The sequence below is a fragment of the Antedon mediterranea genome, chromosome 11 (assembly GCF_964355755.1).
Source record: "Antedon mediterranea chromosome 11, ecAntMedi1.1, whole genome shotgun sequence".
Lineage (NCBI taxonomy): Eukaryota > Metazoa > Echinodermata > Crinoidea > Comatulida > Antedonidae > Antedon > Antedon mediterranea.
The window spans coordinates 1,337,050-1,352,864 of record NC_092680.1 but is presented as its reverse complement, the minus strand read 5'-3'; the positions used below and the strand labels follow the sequence as shown (position 1 = coordinate 1,352,864).

The window sequence follows — 15,815 nt, the reverse complement described above, 5'->3', positions numbered from 1 at the left end:
GTGGGAACCACGCTTTAAAGAAGGGCATTTTCTTACGTTGCGTAGATTGCGTTACGTTGCGTCGCTAGTGGGAACCAAGCTTTAGATTGTATTTAATACGCTTAATCGTTTTGCCTGCAATATCAAGTTTAATATACCGTATAAAGCATATAGAAACTTTACACTTTCTACAACTTGAGTTGTAATGTTTGCATTGATGGGAAGTTCTATAAAATATGATATGATGATATGATATACAACATTTAATCAAATAAATACTATATATAGTATTGGGGATTTATTCGGTTAAGCTCTGTCATCAAACTTTAGGTGACACAAATATGTGATGTGCCCATACATGGACGTGATGATGTCATATCACTACTACAATATTTGGGCATATTACAACTAAATTTGGGCACCTTACACCTTTTCTGTGATAGTGTAGATAGAGCTTTATGTAGACTTGTGACAATTCTACATAATTGAGTAATATCTATTTAACACTTGAATTACTTACACTGTAAACACCTGAATTACTTACACTGTAAACACCTGAATTACTTACACTGTAAACACCTGAATTACTTACACTGTAAACACCTGAATTACTTACACTGTAAACACCTGAATTACTTACACTGTAAACACCTGAATTACTTACACTGTAAACACCTGAATTACTTACACTGTAAACACCTGAATTACTTACACTGTAAATCGGTACCTCATTTATAGAATGAACATCCAACACTTCAAAAAATACTTTTACCTGAAGCAAATTTTTTCTGTGAGAAAAATAATCGAAAATTATATGTATTTTAAAAATGTCGAAGCAGGCATTAATAAACAATATAATCATATATATATTTGTTTATAATAATATATAAATCCAAAGGCAAATTACTGAAAAAAAAATGACAATGCTGTGGTATCAGTGGCTGGATCGCAATGGAGATACAAAAATAAAAAGCGAAAAGCTAAATCAAAACGATAAAGTAAACAGCCAGAAAAGTTAGCAGAGCTTTCGGGCAACACTAGCCCTTCATCAGTGCAAGTGAAGGAATTTGGATAACGTCAGAGTATAAAGCTGGCAAGCTTTATATATATATATATACAAAGAGTCGCTATATATATATAGATATTTTGAAGTCACCTTAGTTATAAATAGGTTCAAGTAATGCGTGACATCACCAATTTCAGGTTTCTAATTAAAAACTCTGTCAAAAAAATATTCTATTTATCAAAGTGTATGGTTAATTGTTTACCGACAAACTGAACAATTGTATTGGACGCCAAGGATTACTACTATGTGCGTTGCAATTCAACAGTAAATGTAAAAAACTTAAACAACAATTAATAGTTCCTTCTTATATAGAGCATAATCTCTCAATGCGCTTACAATAATAAATAGACGAGAGGTGACAATGATTACAATTAATGAACAACTGTTTAAAATTATCAACATATTTGAGTTTAAAATGATATGATGATAATGCGATACTAAACTGATACTGGATAAATAAATAGACTATAATAATCAACAGGTATATTTTCTACTATAATATCTACCAATCTACCTCATCCATGCCACTATGCTATGTTTAAATTATCAATCAATATCTATATATTCTGTTAAATAACTTTAAGCAGATATTATATCTACCTATGAGAGAAGCTATCATACAATTAATACTTACCTTTAAACTTATAGGCTCAGTAGCCTACTAAGTATAGTAACACCGCATCATTATTAGTAGGCCTGTTAAGTGACCCAATCCTTCAAATTGTGATAACATTCTGAAACTTTGCACAGTTATTCATTAGGGTGTCAAAAATATGAAATGGAAGGGTTGCACAAAATTTGGTCAGGGGAAAGCCGCCATTTTGGATTTCAAAATGGCGGACCCAAATTGTTCACTTTTCAGGTATATCTCTGCTAAATAGGCACCTAGAGTTCTGAATTTAGGTGCAAATTATATGGTAATGGGGTCACCCAACATATTGGTATAACTAACATTTTAATTGCATGGCGGCCATTTTGGATTTCAAAATGGCGGACTTCAAATTTTCACTTTTTAGGTATTTCTCTGCTAAAGAGGCACCTAGAGTTCTGATTTTAGGTGCAAATTATATGGTAATGGGGTCACCAAACATACTGGTATAACTAACATTTTGATTCCATGACGGCCATGTTGGATTTCAAAATGGCGGATTTCAAATTTCCATTTTTCAGGTATATCTCTGCTAAAAAGGCAACTAGAGTTCTGATTTTAGGTGCAAATTATATGTTAATGGGGTCACCAAACATATTGGTATAACTAACATTTTGATTGCACGGCGGCCATTTTGGATTTCAAAATGGCGGACTTTAAATTTTTACTTTTCAGGTATCTCTGCTAAAAAGGTACACAGAGTTCTGATTTTAGGTGCCAATTATATGGTAATAGGTAACCAAACATATTGGTATTTAACTGACATTTTTATTGCATGGCGGTCATTTTGAATTTCAAAATGGCGAACTCAAAATGTTTCAGTACGGTACCTACAGTTATAATTTTAGGTACAAAGTATAATATAGTATTGAGGTCAACAAACATATTAGTATAACGTCATTGATTGCATGGCGGCCATTTTGAATGTAGCTCAACCCGTACTGGCTTTACACTATTTGTTTATGTTCATAATTACATGCATTTAACACGGACACTTATTGTAGGTCACATTTTCCCTGGCAACCACACAGCTCTGTACATCGTAAATCACTCTTTCTGCATTTACAGCATCCAAGATCACAGTTGGTGTGTCCAAGGCGAATTAAAACCTTTGTGACATCTGAAAGTTCTCCAAGATATGAACTCCAAGCTGGACTAAATTTGTTGCCGTCCTTCCTCTATCCCCAGTTCGCTAGGTCCTGTTCAACCCTGAATGCATCTAGACAGTCGTACCACTTCCTGGTTTCCATTTCACATGTTCTCTTAATGCCGCAGATGTTGGGGGATATTTTCAATAGTCTTTCTCTTGTTGTAAAAAGATATCGTATTGCATCATTAAATGTTCTGCAGTAGACATAGTTACAACAAACTGTTCTAGATAATCTGTGTCTGTTTCACTAACATGCCCTACAGACAATGACATCCTCTCAAAAACTGGAGTCCTACATGGCATCTTTTTCAAAGTCTCGTTAAATGTAGCTTTACCTTTTCCTTAAACAGATGAAGTTCTATCACAACCGCTAATGGTATGAAAGAACAAGTAAGCGGCTGATGCTTGTGATCCAAGAGAAGAAGCAATCTCGTGTATTGGGATGGCCTTCAAGTGCTTCCCCACTCCAAACTCAATCAGAAGCTCGTGGATGCCAGGTATTCTGTGGAAAGCTGACAACACTGTGTACAGTCTTGACAATGCGTGGAAAATTTCAGCGGCTATGTTACATGGCATTAGCGATTGTATATTTACTGGTTTGTTACAGCTCTGTCTCCCAAAGACCCTACAAACATTCCGTGATTTGTGCCAATGTTCTCTACTACTTCAGTTACAATAAATGAAAACAACTCTGATTTGTTGTCATCAAATCTAAAAAATGTGGTCCAATTGTTGGGCATGCTCCCGCTGGCTTTAACGACCCTCCTTACACCAGAAACGCGGTTGGAACGCATACCAGACTTTAAACTGTCATTAAAGTATCTATCGAAAAACAAATCTAGTCGTGTCACTGATCGAAGTTGACACAAATCACGGAATGTTTGTAGGGTCTCTAGGAGACAGAGCTGCAACAAACCAGACTGTAAATATACAACTGCTGATGCCATGTAACATAGAGGCAGATGAATGTATGTTTGTTCATGTTAAACATGCCGCTGAAATTTTTCCGCGCATTCTTGTCAAGACTGTAGACAGTGATGTTATTGTTATTGCATTGTCAGCTTTCCACAGAATACCTAGGATCCACGAGCTTTGGATCAAGTTTGGAGTGGGGAAGCACATCCCAATACACGAGATTGTTTCTTCTCTTGGACCACAAGCATCAGCCGCTTACTTGTTCTTTCATTCCTTTAGCGGTTGTGAATGTGATACAACTTCATCTGTTCAAGGAAAAGGTAAAGCTACATTTAACGAGACTTGGAAAAAGATGCCATGAATGACTTCAGTTTTCGATAGGATGTCATTGTCTGTAAGGTAAAGTGTCGAGACCTAAGCTAATGATAATGGCTGTGGTGCCCATCTCCATTTCTTTAGCGTTTGAGCCAGACTCCACTAAGTGTGTATGTTTGTGGGGGTACGCCACTCCTCCCGCACAAACAAGTCTGATTTACCTTCCCAGTACTTTTTACATACCGGTACCCATTTCTATCATCTGGGTGGGGAGAAACAATGTGGATAAAGAATCTTGCTTAAGGACTCAACACTGCAGTAACCAGCTTGAACCAGCAACCTCTTGATTGCAAGTCCAATGCTCTAACCACTGCGCCACATTGCTCCACACTCTCAGATGTCACAAAGGTTTTAATTCGCTGTGGACACACCGACTGTGATCTTGGACGCTGTAAATGCAGAAAGAGTGATTTACGATGTACAGAGCTGTGTGGTTGCCAGGGAAAATGTGACCTACAATAAGTGTCCATGTTAAATGCATGTAACTATAAACATAAACAAATAGTGTAAAGCCAGTACAGTTTGAGCTACGTTCAAAATGGCCGCCGGCGGCAATGCAATCAAAGACGTTATACCAATATGTTTGGTGACCCATTACCATATAATTTGCACCTAAAATCAGAACTCTAGGTGGCTTTTTAGCAGAGATATACCTGAAAAGTGAAAATTTGAAGTCCGCCATTTTGAAATCCAACATGGCCGCCATGCAATCAAAATGTTAGTTATACCAATATATTTGGTGACCCCATTACTATATAATTTGCACCTAAAATCAGAACTCTAGGTGCCTTTTTAGCAGAGATATACCTGAAAAGTGAAAATTTGGGGTCCGCCATTTTGAAATCAAACATGGCCGCCATGCAATCAAAATGTTAGTTATACCAATATGTTTGGTGACCCCACTACCATATAATTTGCACCTAAAATCAGAACTCTAGGTGCCTTTTTAGCAGAGATATACCTGAAAAGTGAAAATTTGGGGTCCGCCATTTTGAAATCAAACATGGCCGCCATGCAATCAAAATGTTAGTTATACCAATATGTTTGGTGACCCCACTACCATATAATTTGCACCTAAAATCAGAACTCTAGGTGCCTTTTTAGCAGAGATATACCTGAAAAGTGAAAATTTAGGGTCCGCCATTTTGAAATCCAAAATGGCGGCTTTCCCCTGACTAAATTTTGTGCAACCCTTCCATTTCATGTTTTTGACACCCTAATGAATAACTGTGCAAAGTTTTAAAATATTATCACAATTTGAAGGATTTGCCTAAAATATGCACCTTAACATGCCTACTATATGTAACAACAGCAAGGCTGACCAAGTGCGCGTCGAGTTTTTTTCTCTCGCAAGAACAACGCTATTGATGTTATTACGTTTGAACGAACATTCAAGCTGCTTGCATGGATTCATTAGTATCGAAAGCATGCCAAGCATTCTACAGTATTGACTTTACATTGAGGGGATAAGTAGATAAAGGCTTAATATTCTTCTGCATTCATCGATTCCAGAATCTATCAGCAAAGTTGGAGCGAAAAGTGGATAGACAAATAAAACATTTTGTTTTAGTGTTTACTGTCATTATTTTCAGTTTGCAGTAATGTTTATGACAAATATCGACATAAATCTATAATTCGAATCCGCAGTCTTCTTTAAAACAAAACAGTACTAGCATCAATAATGATTTACACGTGGCATGTTTTAATACAAAATAGTACTAGCATCAATAATGATTTACACGTGGCATGTTTTAATAAAATCTATCAACTGTACATTATTAGTTATTAGTTATTTGCAACCTATCGACAATTATTTTTATGTTATTTCAATAAATACTTACTTTCTATATTTCAATGAACTAATATGACCTATTAATAAGAATACAATAAGCCTAATTAAATGTGTTACTTGAATCCATGGAGGTATTAGGCCTACATAGTAAGCATGTGTTACTTGAATCCATGGAGCAGGGAGTTGCAACTCCCTGCATGGAGGTATTAGGCCTACATGGTAAGCATGTGTTACTTGAATCCATGGAGGTATTAGGCCTACATGATAAGCATTCATAAATAAAAAGAGCAATAACAAAAAATAGTGTTTTTAGCATGATGGTATCATACTTATTTGCATAATCAAATTCAGAAGGTTATTTGACGTCATAGATTTTGATATTTTTTTACGTCAACGGATAATTCCAGAAATGTAACATTGGACCAATATAAGAATGTGTAAAACCTATACAAAATATATTTTAAAGCATAAAAATAATATTATATCGTAATTTTACTTGTTTCATTCGATAGTATAAGTATAATCCAAAAAAATCCAAAACATTTTTATTATTGTATTCAGCCTTATTTTGCTCATTATATTATTTGGAATTCATTGTTTTTAATATTAAAAATATCTATATTTACAAATTTAATGGTCAATATTTATAATATATTCCAATAAATAATATCGTATTTGTTTCACTACAAAACCTTTACGATATGTTACAATATTGAAGATCTTGCATTTCTATATGTCATATAAATATATATAAGTATAAGTATATATAGCATATCAATAAGTACATATAAGTATATATATTATATCAATAAGTATATATAAGGATATACACTAAGTATATATAAGTGTGTATAAGTATATATAAGTATATATTATATCAATAAGTATATATAAGTATTATATACAATAAGTATATAAAAGTATATACACTAAGTATATATAAGTGTGTATAAGTATATATAAGTATTATATACAATAAGTATATATAAGTATATACACTAAGTATATATAAGTGTGTATAAGTATATATAAGTATTATATACAATAAGTATATCATTCAGAAATCAAATTTAATTCTATATACATTCTGGGTATTTGAATGTCCTATTTCTATTAGTTAATTATTTTCATTTAAAGATATTGTTCTTCATTGTTCAATATTTTATTTCTTCTTTTTTTTTGGTTGAATATGTCACATAATAGTTATTCACCTTGACCTAAAATTGGACCGAAAACAAATTTACCTGAAAAACTGTAATCTAAAGCAAAATTGGCGGCCATTTTCTAATGAAATGTGACTTGTTAAAACAATAAAATGGTCTAGTTAAAATCTGATTTTAGTACCCTTGATTTTTCATGTTTTTGGGGGAACAATACACCTTTAAAAGTAAATAATAAATAATATTTACAATATACAATAAAAAAAAAACTACGTCATGATTCTGATTTATTCTCACGATCATGATGACTCCATAAATAGACAAACAGAATATTCGTTCAGTGGAAAAATAAGCTAGTAGATTAGTGGATTTTGTTTGTTCAAACATCTTAAGCTCTGTCTACACTATCAAACTATGTGACAACAAATGTGATGTGCCCATATATGGACGTCATATCACTACCATATTTGGGCATATCACTACCATATCTTGTCAAACTAGTTTGATAGTGTATAAACAGAGCTTTAAATAGCGATATCATTATTTTCACTCCGAATATATCTAATAACTTGTAATGCATGTATTTAAAGAACACATCGATATCCCGTTCAAACGTATTATTCTGTTATTGATTATGAGTACCATTTGACGTAATATTGAGTTTTGACTGACCTATGTTAATCTATAAACTATCGTTAATTTAAACACACGCAATTCTATTGATCTTAATATTGATCATTTGGAATGTATTACCTATCATGTCAAGTGTATTCCTTTGTTCTTAGAAGATAATCAATACATTATTTGAACCTTAATAATATAAAGAAAATAACAGCAAACAATTATAGTAAATAATAATTGATTGTATAATTGATTACTTTGAGTGTTTATTGTTATACCTCTTAGTTTCTAGACGGCGATTCAACTGTTTGATATTAGTAAAAAGATAAGCATTTTGTCACACATGTCGTTTCATACGTATAACAGTTTAGCTTAAAGCCCAAAAAAGAAGAAAGGAATACTAACATAAAAACATTAAGAAACAGTAATTCCGACTAAATCCCAATTAGGGGAGATATTATAGAGGAGACCATCTTGATACCACACCCATCTTGATACCACACCCATCTTAATACCACACCCATCTTGATACCACACCCATCTTGATACCACACCCATCTTAATACCACACCCATCTTGATACCACACCCATCTTGATACCACACCCATCTCTGAATGTGAATTTAACAAACATATCTAAATACAGTAGGCATATGTTTTCTCTGTTCTTCGACAAGCTTCACAGTAAATATCCAAGTCATCAACATTAAGTAAAAAATGTACTATAGGTACTTACTAATTTTGGCTCATTGTTACTACCTATAGTTATTTAATCAATTTTGAAAAGCCATAACTCTGTTTCTGCAAAACATCTTTCTACACGTGAATCGTATAATGTCGATAAACAAGATGATGATCTCAACCATTGTGATCGTGGACAAGCCGATATAAAGACCAAGGAGACCGCCAAGTGAACCAAGAAGCGAAGCAGTCTGAAAATAAGAAAAGGCCAATGTTTGCGTGTTTCTAATATGTATTGCCATCCATAATATACACAATGCAATACATTATAGTTTGAAATTAACAAAATCATATAGATACTAAATAATTATAACTGTTATGGTTTAGCAGAGGATAACCCTTTAATAATGTTTCAGACAATTATTAAATGAACATCTAAATTTTATTAACAACATAAAAAAAACATAGAAAGATATAATTTAGTTATATACTACAAGAGGTCTGCATAATTATCAATAGTAGTCCTATAACAGCTGAACAAATGCATTAAAAAAAGTGTATAATTAATATAGATAATTAAACGAATTGAACGCTGCTTGGATTGCATCATTATTTTAGTGAAAGCAATTGAGAAATACAAATTCAAAATCTATTTTTGGTAATTTTACTATTTATGGAGAATCTATTTATTTTGAAAATAATTATTGATCAATACCATATTAATTCATAAAATAATATTGAGTAATGGAACTTACGCTATAAATCGGTACTTCATTTATAGATTGGAAGTTTAACTCTTCAAAGAAGATTTTGACGCGAAGTAAATTTTTTCTGTGAAAAAATCAGTCAATCAGTTAATCAGTTAATGTATTGTGTTGTTTCCTATCATAGGATAGTTATATTCTGTATATTTTGCATCTAAAGTATTTTTATATTTATTTTCCCGTTTAATATTGCCGTTAACAACCATTCAACTACCTTGTTTTTTCAAAACTGTCCAAAATATTTGATACTTTAGTATTTTCATCCTTCACTCTGCTGTACAAATGGTCTTGATAACGCTCAGACGGCCACAGAGATGTTGATATCGAAGTGTAATAGCTTACTTCTCTATAATTTAAATATACAGTGATTCTCCAATTTAAAAAAAAAATATAGAAAGCAAAGATATAAGGGATAGTAGCCAATATATATCCAGTAGTAGGGTAAGTTACGAGTCTATAATTCACTATTACATGCACGTTGCAAGCGTGGGGCAATGCTGTATATCAGATTCAAGTTTTAAAACTCTGTCTACACTATCAAACTTTATGTGACAAAACAATGTGATGTACCCATATATGGACATCCGAATGATGTCATATCACTACCATGTTAAGCATATCACTACCATTTGGCACATCACACTTTTTTTTTTTGTCAAACTAGTTTGATAGTGTACACAGAGCTTAAGGCTGACGTAATTTGATCAATTTATAACATGATTACTATCATTTTTGTCTAAAAGACATATTTACAAACAAAATTAAAAAACAATTTACAATAAAGAGAACTAAACTGGAGGTAACTCACGTGCATCGCAGGGGACAGTTACAATCTAGTTTATCTTCAGTTGCAAGAGTTTCAATCAATTGCTGGCATTTCTCTGAAGCAGAAAAGAAAATACATTTGATTTTAAACTTTCATGTTTTGATTTATGCTTTAATTTTTTGTTTAGGGGTTGGTATTAGACAAGTTCTTTTACTTCTTTTTCCGATCCCTAAAACAGTTCCTATTTATTGTTACCATTTAAGTTATTGTAAATGCACGCTTCTTTTATTTCTTGAACTGTTTCTAAATAAATGTTGAATGAATCTCTGAATTTATAGTGTAAAATTACATAATACCCACGCTGTGTTTTGTTTAGAAAGTCACATTTTGGTGCATCGATGTATATATCAGAAACACATCCACAATTCTCTTCAAGTTCGTTCTGTAGACAAAACTTCTTACATGACGGATAGGAATAGTCATAGTAGTACATGCCTTCTTCTTCATTTTTGTCTTGCTCGTCGGAACAATTTCCGTAATTTCCATTTAGTCGAGTTATTTCATTCTATATAAATATATTGGTGGAAAGATTAAAAAAAAATGAAAGAATTGATTATAACTTTGACCGATCTAAAAATACATATTCAATTATATTATTATATTGTAATACTTATAGAAATAGTGTGAAACCATCTTTACTCAATCTTTTCTAAGCCATAGGATATATACTTGCACTCACATAACTTGTTCCTCCGAAGTGTGTTGTTATAACCCCTGCTACCTGCGTTTGGTCATTTCAAAGTAAAGTTGTCTAAAAATCACAAACTGTTAGTAATATATGTAGGCTAAACTACTTACTTGTCGTAAACCAATCGATGTAGATGTTCCCGTCTCAATAGCAATCCCAGTGTCTTCCGGATGAGGCGCAATGTTTGGTGCGTGAACAGAAACCCGAGCACCAACATCATGTGACAGAATTCCAACATATTCTGGTTGTTCGATTAACAATGTCAAGTGCAGTCCTAATGCCATAAAAAAAACAATTTTGAAATAAATCGATTGTGATGCTTTATTATTACTATTTAGTAATAGGTCGTTTCGTATAGTAATCAAGAAATGCATATCTCTTATAAACAGCGTACTTTTCACAGAACTACTTTATGATGTTAAACAACACACAATATTTAATGAAATATACTTTAAATTTAAATGGCATTATTAGTTGTTGAATAAAGAAAATAAGATAAAAAAAATTGTTACCAAACTGAGCGCCGGTTTGACTAGTATGTCGTAAAACCTCGTCTGTGCCGTGGTTAAATGTATAGCAATTTCCAAATTCTAAATTTTGAAACTGGAGAAAATCACTGAAACAAAATAAATAATAATAATAATAATAACACCAACACCAATAATAATAATAATAATAATAATAATAACACTAATAATAATAATAATAATAATAATAATAATAATAATAATAATAATAACACTAATAATAATAATAATAATCAATTTTAGACCTAATTGAAATTTGGTTTCGATAAATCGTTAACAGAGTTGATAGTTATTATTTTGGGGTTAACGATGTCGACATATTTTTAGTCGCATGCAAACGCGGCAATAGCTCACTATGTCAGTGGTCGATCAGTAAACAGTAACTCAAATTTGCGCACACGACTGCAGCCATGTATATGGCCTTGTTTGTTGCTAAACGTAATAACAAAAATTAAAAAAAAACAGCAAATAATAACTAAACTTGTCATGGTGGCGAGTTGAAATATAGTTGAAATGTATTTTGTTTTATAAAAGGAAAAAAGATAAAGTTGTTGTACTTACGTATAATTACACATTCTCTTATCAAACGTACATTGCAGTATAAAGTCTCTTGCCTGGTGGCCATGGTCTCTTAGTTCCTCTTTTGTAGGGTTAAGAGCTTTCACCACGTCACTATAATCCTGACTTACTGAATTATCGTAAATTGCCCTCCAGTCGTTGGGGTTTTCAATATTTCCCCAGTTGTAATAATCATCGTACACAAAATTGAGCGATTGAAAGAAATTGAAGTCATACCAAGAGTAATAAGAGGAAGAAGAAGAATCACCGTTATAATCTCCACCACCACCAAAACCACCACCATCCCCACCAGAAGGACCACCGTAGTCATTTCCACCACCAGAAGGACCACCGTAGTCATTTCCACCACCAGAAGGACCACCACCAGAAAGACCACCACCAGAAGGACCACCGTAGTCACCTCCACCATTGTCACTTGCCCCGTTGGATGATGGGAAAGTTGGTTCTGTTCCGTTATCCAACAAACTTGATGACGTGGTTGAATAATTAAGAGGTTGCTGTGATTCAGCATCGACACTCTGCGATTCATACGATGAGTCAGCAAACACATCGGATGCAAACCAGTCGTTGTAATCCTTGTCAAAACCACCATCAATGTCAACCAGTTCTTCAAATCGTGTTCCTGTTAAAGCTGATCTCCGTAAACGGTTCATATTACAGATAGTCACCGAGGGAAATGAAACTTTACTTTTTGGTATTAATTCTAATTTCGTTGTAGTTGGGTAGCTGCGATATTCTTCGAGAATCTCTATAGATTGATAGGCAAAGAAAGAAAACGCAACCAGACACAGCACAGTCCAAAATAATTTTGGTAAAAGGCTCGTTGCGGTGATAATCCGGGGTATTCCATGTGCTGTTGTGTTATTACCAAAATCTTCAATTATCTCTTTTAGTGTCTCGTTGGGTTGTTTAGAACTTGGACTATCTGCCATTTTGAAATCACGTCGAATTGTGGAAAATCATCAAAAACATAAGATTGAAACCACACACTGTGAATAGATAATTGTAATTTAATTTAACCCTTATTGTTGTGTGTGTTCGGATCATTTATTAAAATTTAAATTCATAATAAATAATAAATATACATAAATAAACTGGACATTCTTCAATTGTTGCATTCTAGTTATATAGTTTAACAATTAGGCCTCCAGTTTACATTTATCATGCAGAGGAGGCGTTCCATACTCATAACATTATATCTCGAAGAATGTTCTTTTATCATTATTGGTAAAACAGACCAGTAAGAATATCACACAATCAATTATCGGTGATCTGCCACTTCTCGCACGGTCTCATGTCGAACAACAAGAAACTATTGGCGCTAGCCATAATACCGTCGTACGAGAATCTCTGTACGCAAAAAAGCAATTAAAAAAAATACATGCTTTATAAATGAATTGTAATTAAAAGCCTGCAGCTGAATTCTTAAAAAAAAAAAGCAACTAATAAAAGCAAAAAATATAACAATAAAACGACTTACATTATTGCACACATCCATTGTAAAGTACAGGGATAGGAATTGAATATCTGCGTCTTTTTTTTCTTCTAAACAAATCGATGAATTAACACTACACGATTGAACGAACGCGCATTTGTTGCTACGCATTCGGTTTATTGACATCTAAAAGAATTCTATGCAATTTCATTATTATTGACTTTATAATGAGTAAAAGATAGGTCATAAGTACCGAAGCCGCTTATCACTTTCGCCACTTTCAACATTGAATAAAAATCAGCCAATATGGAATACAATTTTACATATTCGTAAACAATACACCACGGAGCAACTTAACTGTGTTGTATCTGATTATTTGTTGAAAACGATGGAAATTTCCATTTTATCAAGATATCAGAAACCTCCCAGTATATTCCTTCTATGCCTTAACATTTGGCCTACTATACTAATAATCAAATATATAACATTAATTAGCATTTTATTTATAATATATATATATATTTTTTTTAACGAATAATATGACTATCTTGCCTCTTTATAGACCATACTAGTGTATTTTACACGCAAAGTGAGTGTTTTCCTGAAATGTATAACCAATTTGAGGATACTGAAATCAATTTGCTAATAGATTTTGCTTCTATGACCAAACGATGCATAAGATATACAGTAATATTCGATCATAACATAACGGTTTCGAGTGAAATTGGATGGCTAAAATTGTCGAGTCTCTGCAGCATCTTCGACATAACGTTCTTGAAAAAGTGGCTACTGTATAATGTCATGTGACACACAGTATCACATTGTCTTGATATTATTGATATAAGTTTAGTAGGATATGAGAAGTGGTAAAAAAAAACATTAATCCCACTGCCTTCCATTATGATGCTGTACTCGAACTGTTCAACCGGTTTTCAGCTATTAAAAACCATTATCGTAGGAGGTGATAGGAAAATGCGAAGCCTCCTCGCATTTATGTGGCGGGTAATTTTCAAGATGGACATCCATTAGACAGTGTATACCACGATCGGAAAACACCCCTATTTGGGGCAAATCGTTGAACCTAAATTCGTTTTAATCGTCAATAACTAATTATCTAACTTAATTTAATTAGTAAACAGGGTTACATCAGGTGGTTAAAATCAGTACCGAAAATACGAACCAACTTTATATACCATTGAGTAAAAATTCTAGAAGTAAGGCGCGATTTACCGAATTTTGCCCTTACGTAAATTTATATATAAGCACATACTTAAACAGTTCATGAACTAATACCAAATTGCCAGAACATTATTATTCACATTTCAGAAGGTAGGAGAAAACATGAATGCGTGTTTCATATTTTTTTAAATATTTTTTTATTCATATTATCATTTGTAGAAATTGGTAAAAATACAATTAAGTTTGTGTTTTGTCACGTCTTTGTATATCGATTTAGTTTGTAAGTGTTATTGTTTATTAGCAATGCAGTATTGTAACAATTTCTCTCAAAAATGTGTCATTAAAAAAAAATTACAATAGTAAGTGGTCATTTTCTGTATCATAATTACCAATCGATATCGGTTGTTGATTTAAATACACATGCTCCAAAAACAAATGTGACTTTGATAAATTATCGACGCTATTAAGGGTTAATGTGATATTGGTCGGCACTATCGATCACAAAGCACCTTAAAGTGTACACATTAGGTGTCAATGCCATGTGGCTTTAAATTGAAGCAAGAAAGAAAGGAAAAATGAAAGAAAGACAGAAAGAAAGATGGATTATATTCAAGGAACAAATCTTAAATATGTGCCTATCATTGGAACAGTGTAACTAAATGTGTATGTTCAACATCGTGTTAATGTTTTAACAAGGCCATATACATGGCTGCAGTCGTCACGTGCTCAAATTTGAATTAATGTTTATCGACCGACCGACCGACCGATCGACATAGTGAGCTGTAGAGTCGCATTTGCACGCGACTGAAAAGCCAGAAGCCAGGCCAATTCCTCGAAGATATCATATTTACTCTGATAGCCCATGTTCAAAACGCTCAATCGAGTAATTACAATACGAGTTTGTAAATGAAAGGATTCCTGAAACGAAGGCTGACCTAATATAGGTAATGAAGGAATTTTGTAGTTGGTTATATTTCTGACCCTGATCAAGCAGTCGATAATGTTATGGTAACTAACTGATTCTGGATTAAACAAAAGCTAAGTACAAATGTAAGACATTTACATAAATCTCTTTACCAATTGTGAGATTGATAAATAAAGCAATTGTTTGGATTGACAGTAACCGAATGCAGACGTGTTTTTACTCCAACAAGTTGATACGAGTTTATTAACGGAGGACAGACAGATATGCAGTAAGTTAATTCGTTATTATAATTAAAAACAATTTAGTATTCTTTATTTCTGTGTATATTGTAAATGCTGTTATGTGTTAGTATGTTATAATTTGTATGGTCTTAAGTATAAATGTATCCTTTAGTTGGAGTTTGTTATGTAAGTCATGGACGCACAAGTTTAAGTATAAATGTATCCTTTAGTTGGTGTTTGTTATGTAAGTCATGGACGCACAAGTTTAAGATACAAAAGTACA

The 15,815-nt window shown here is 33.0% G+C and overlaps 1 protein-coding gene across 1 annotated transcript; it reads right to left on the bottom strand.

Annotated features, from left to right (window-relative positions):
• Nucleotides 1-8,441: 8,441 nt before the first annotated feature.
• Nucleotides 8,442-13,304, bottom strand: LOC140062905 (epithelial sodium channel subunit alpha-like). The gene is made up of 9 exons (XM_072109293.1): nt 13,253-13,304; nt 11,755-12,761; nt 11,179-11,282; nt 10,777-10,940; nt 10,279-10,483; nt 9,961-10,033; nt 9,367-9,498; nt 9,144-9,219; nt 8,442-8,639 (listed from the first exon to the last, which is right to left on the bottom strand). Exons 2-9 carry the CDS (start codon nt 12,702-12,704, stop codon nt 8,481-8,483), a joined length of 1,863 nt encoding a protein of 620 aa, XP_071965394.1. The 5' UTR covers nt 12,705-12,761; nt 13,253-13,304; the 3' UTR covers nt 8,442-8,480.
• Between the last annotated feature and the right edge of the window lie 2,511 nt (nt 13,305-15,815).

Bases quoted from the DNA above. Each gene is read 5' to 3' on its own strand.
- LOC140062905 (XM_072109293.1), bottom strand. From the start codon at position 12,704: ATGGCAGATAGTCCAAGTTCTAAACAACCCAACGAGACACTAAAAGAG. The intron at 10,941-11,178 runs GTAACAATTTTT...TTATGGCATTAG, and splicing joins TCAAACCGGCGCTCAGTTTG to GACTGCACTTGACATTGTTA. The intron at 10,484-10,776 runs GTAAGTAGTTTA...ATATTTATATAG, and splicing joins CATCGATTGGTTTACGACAA to AATGAAATAACTCGACTAAA.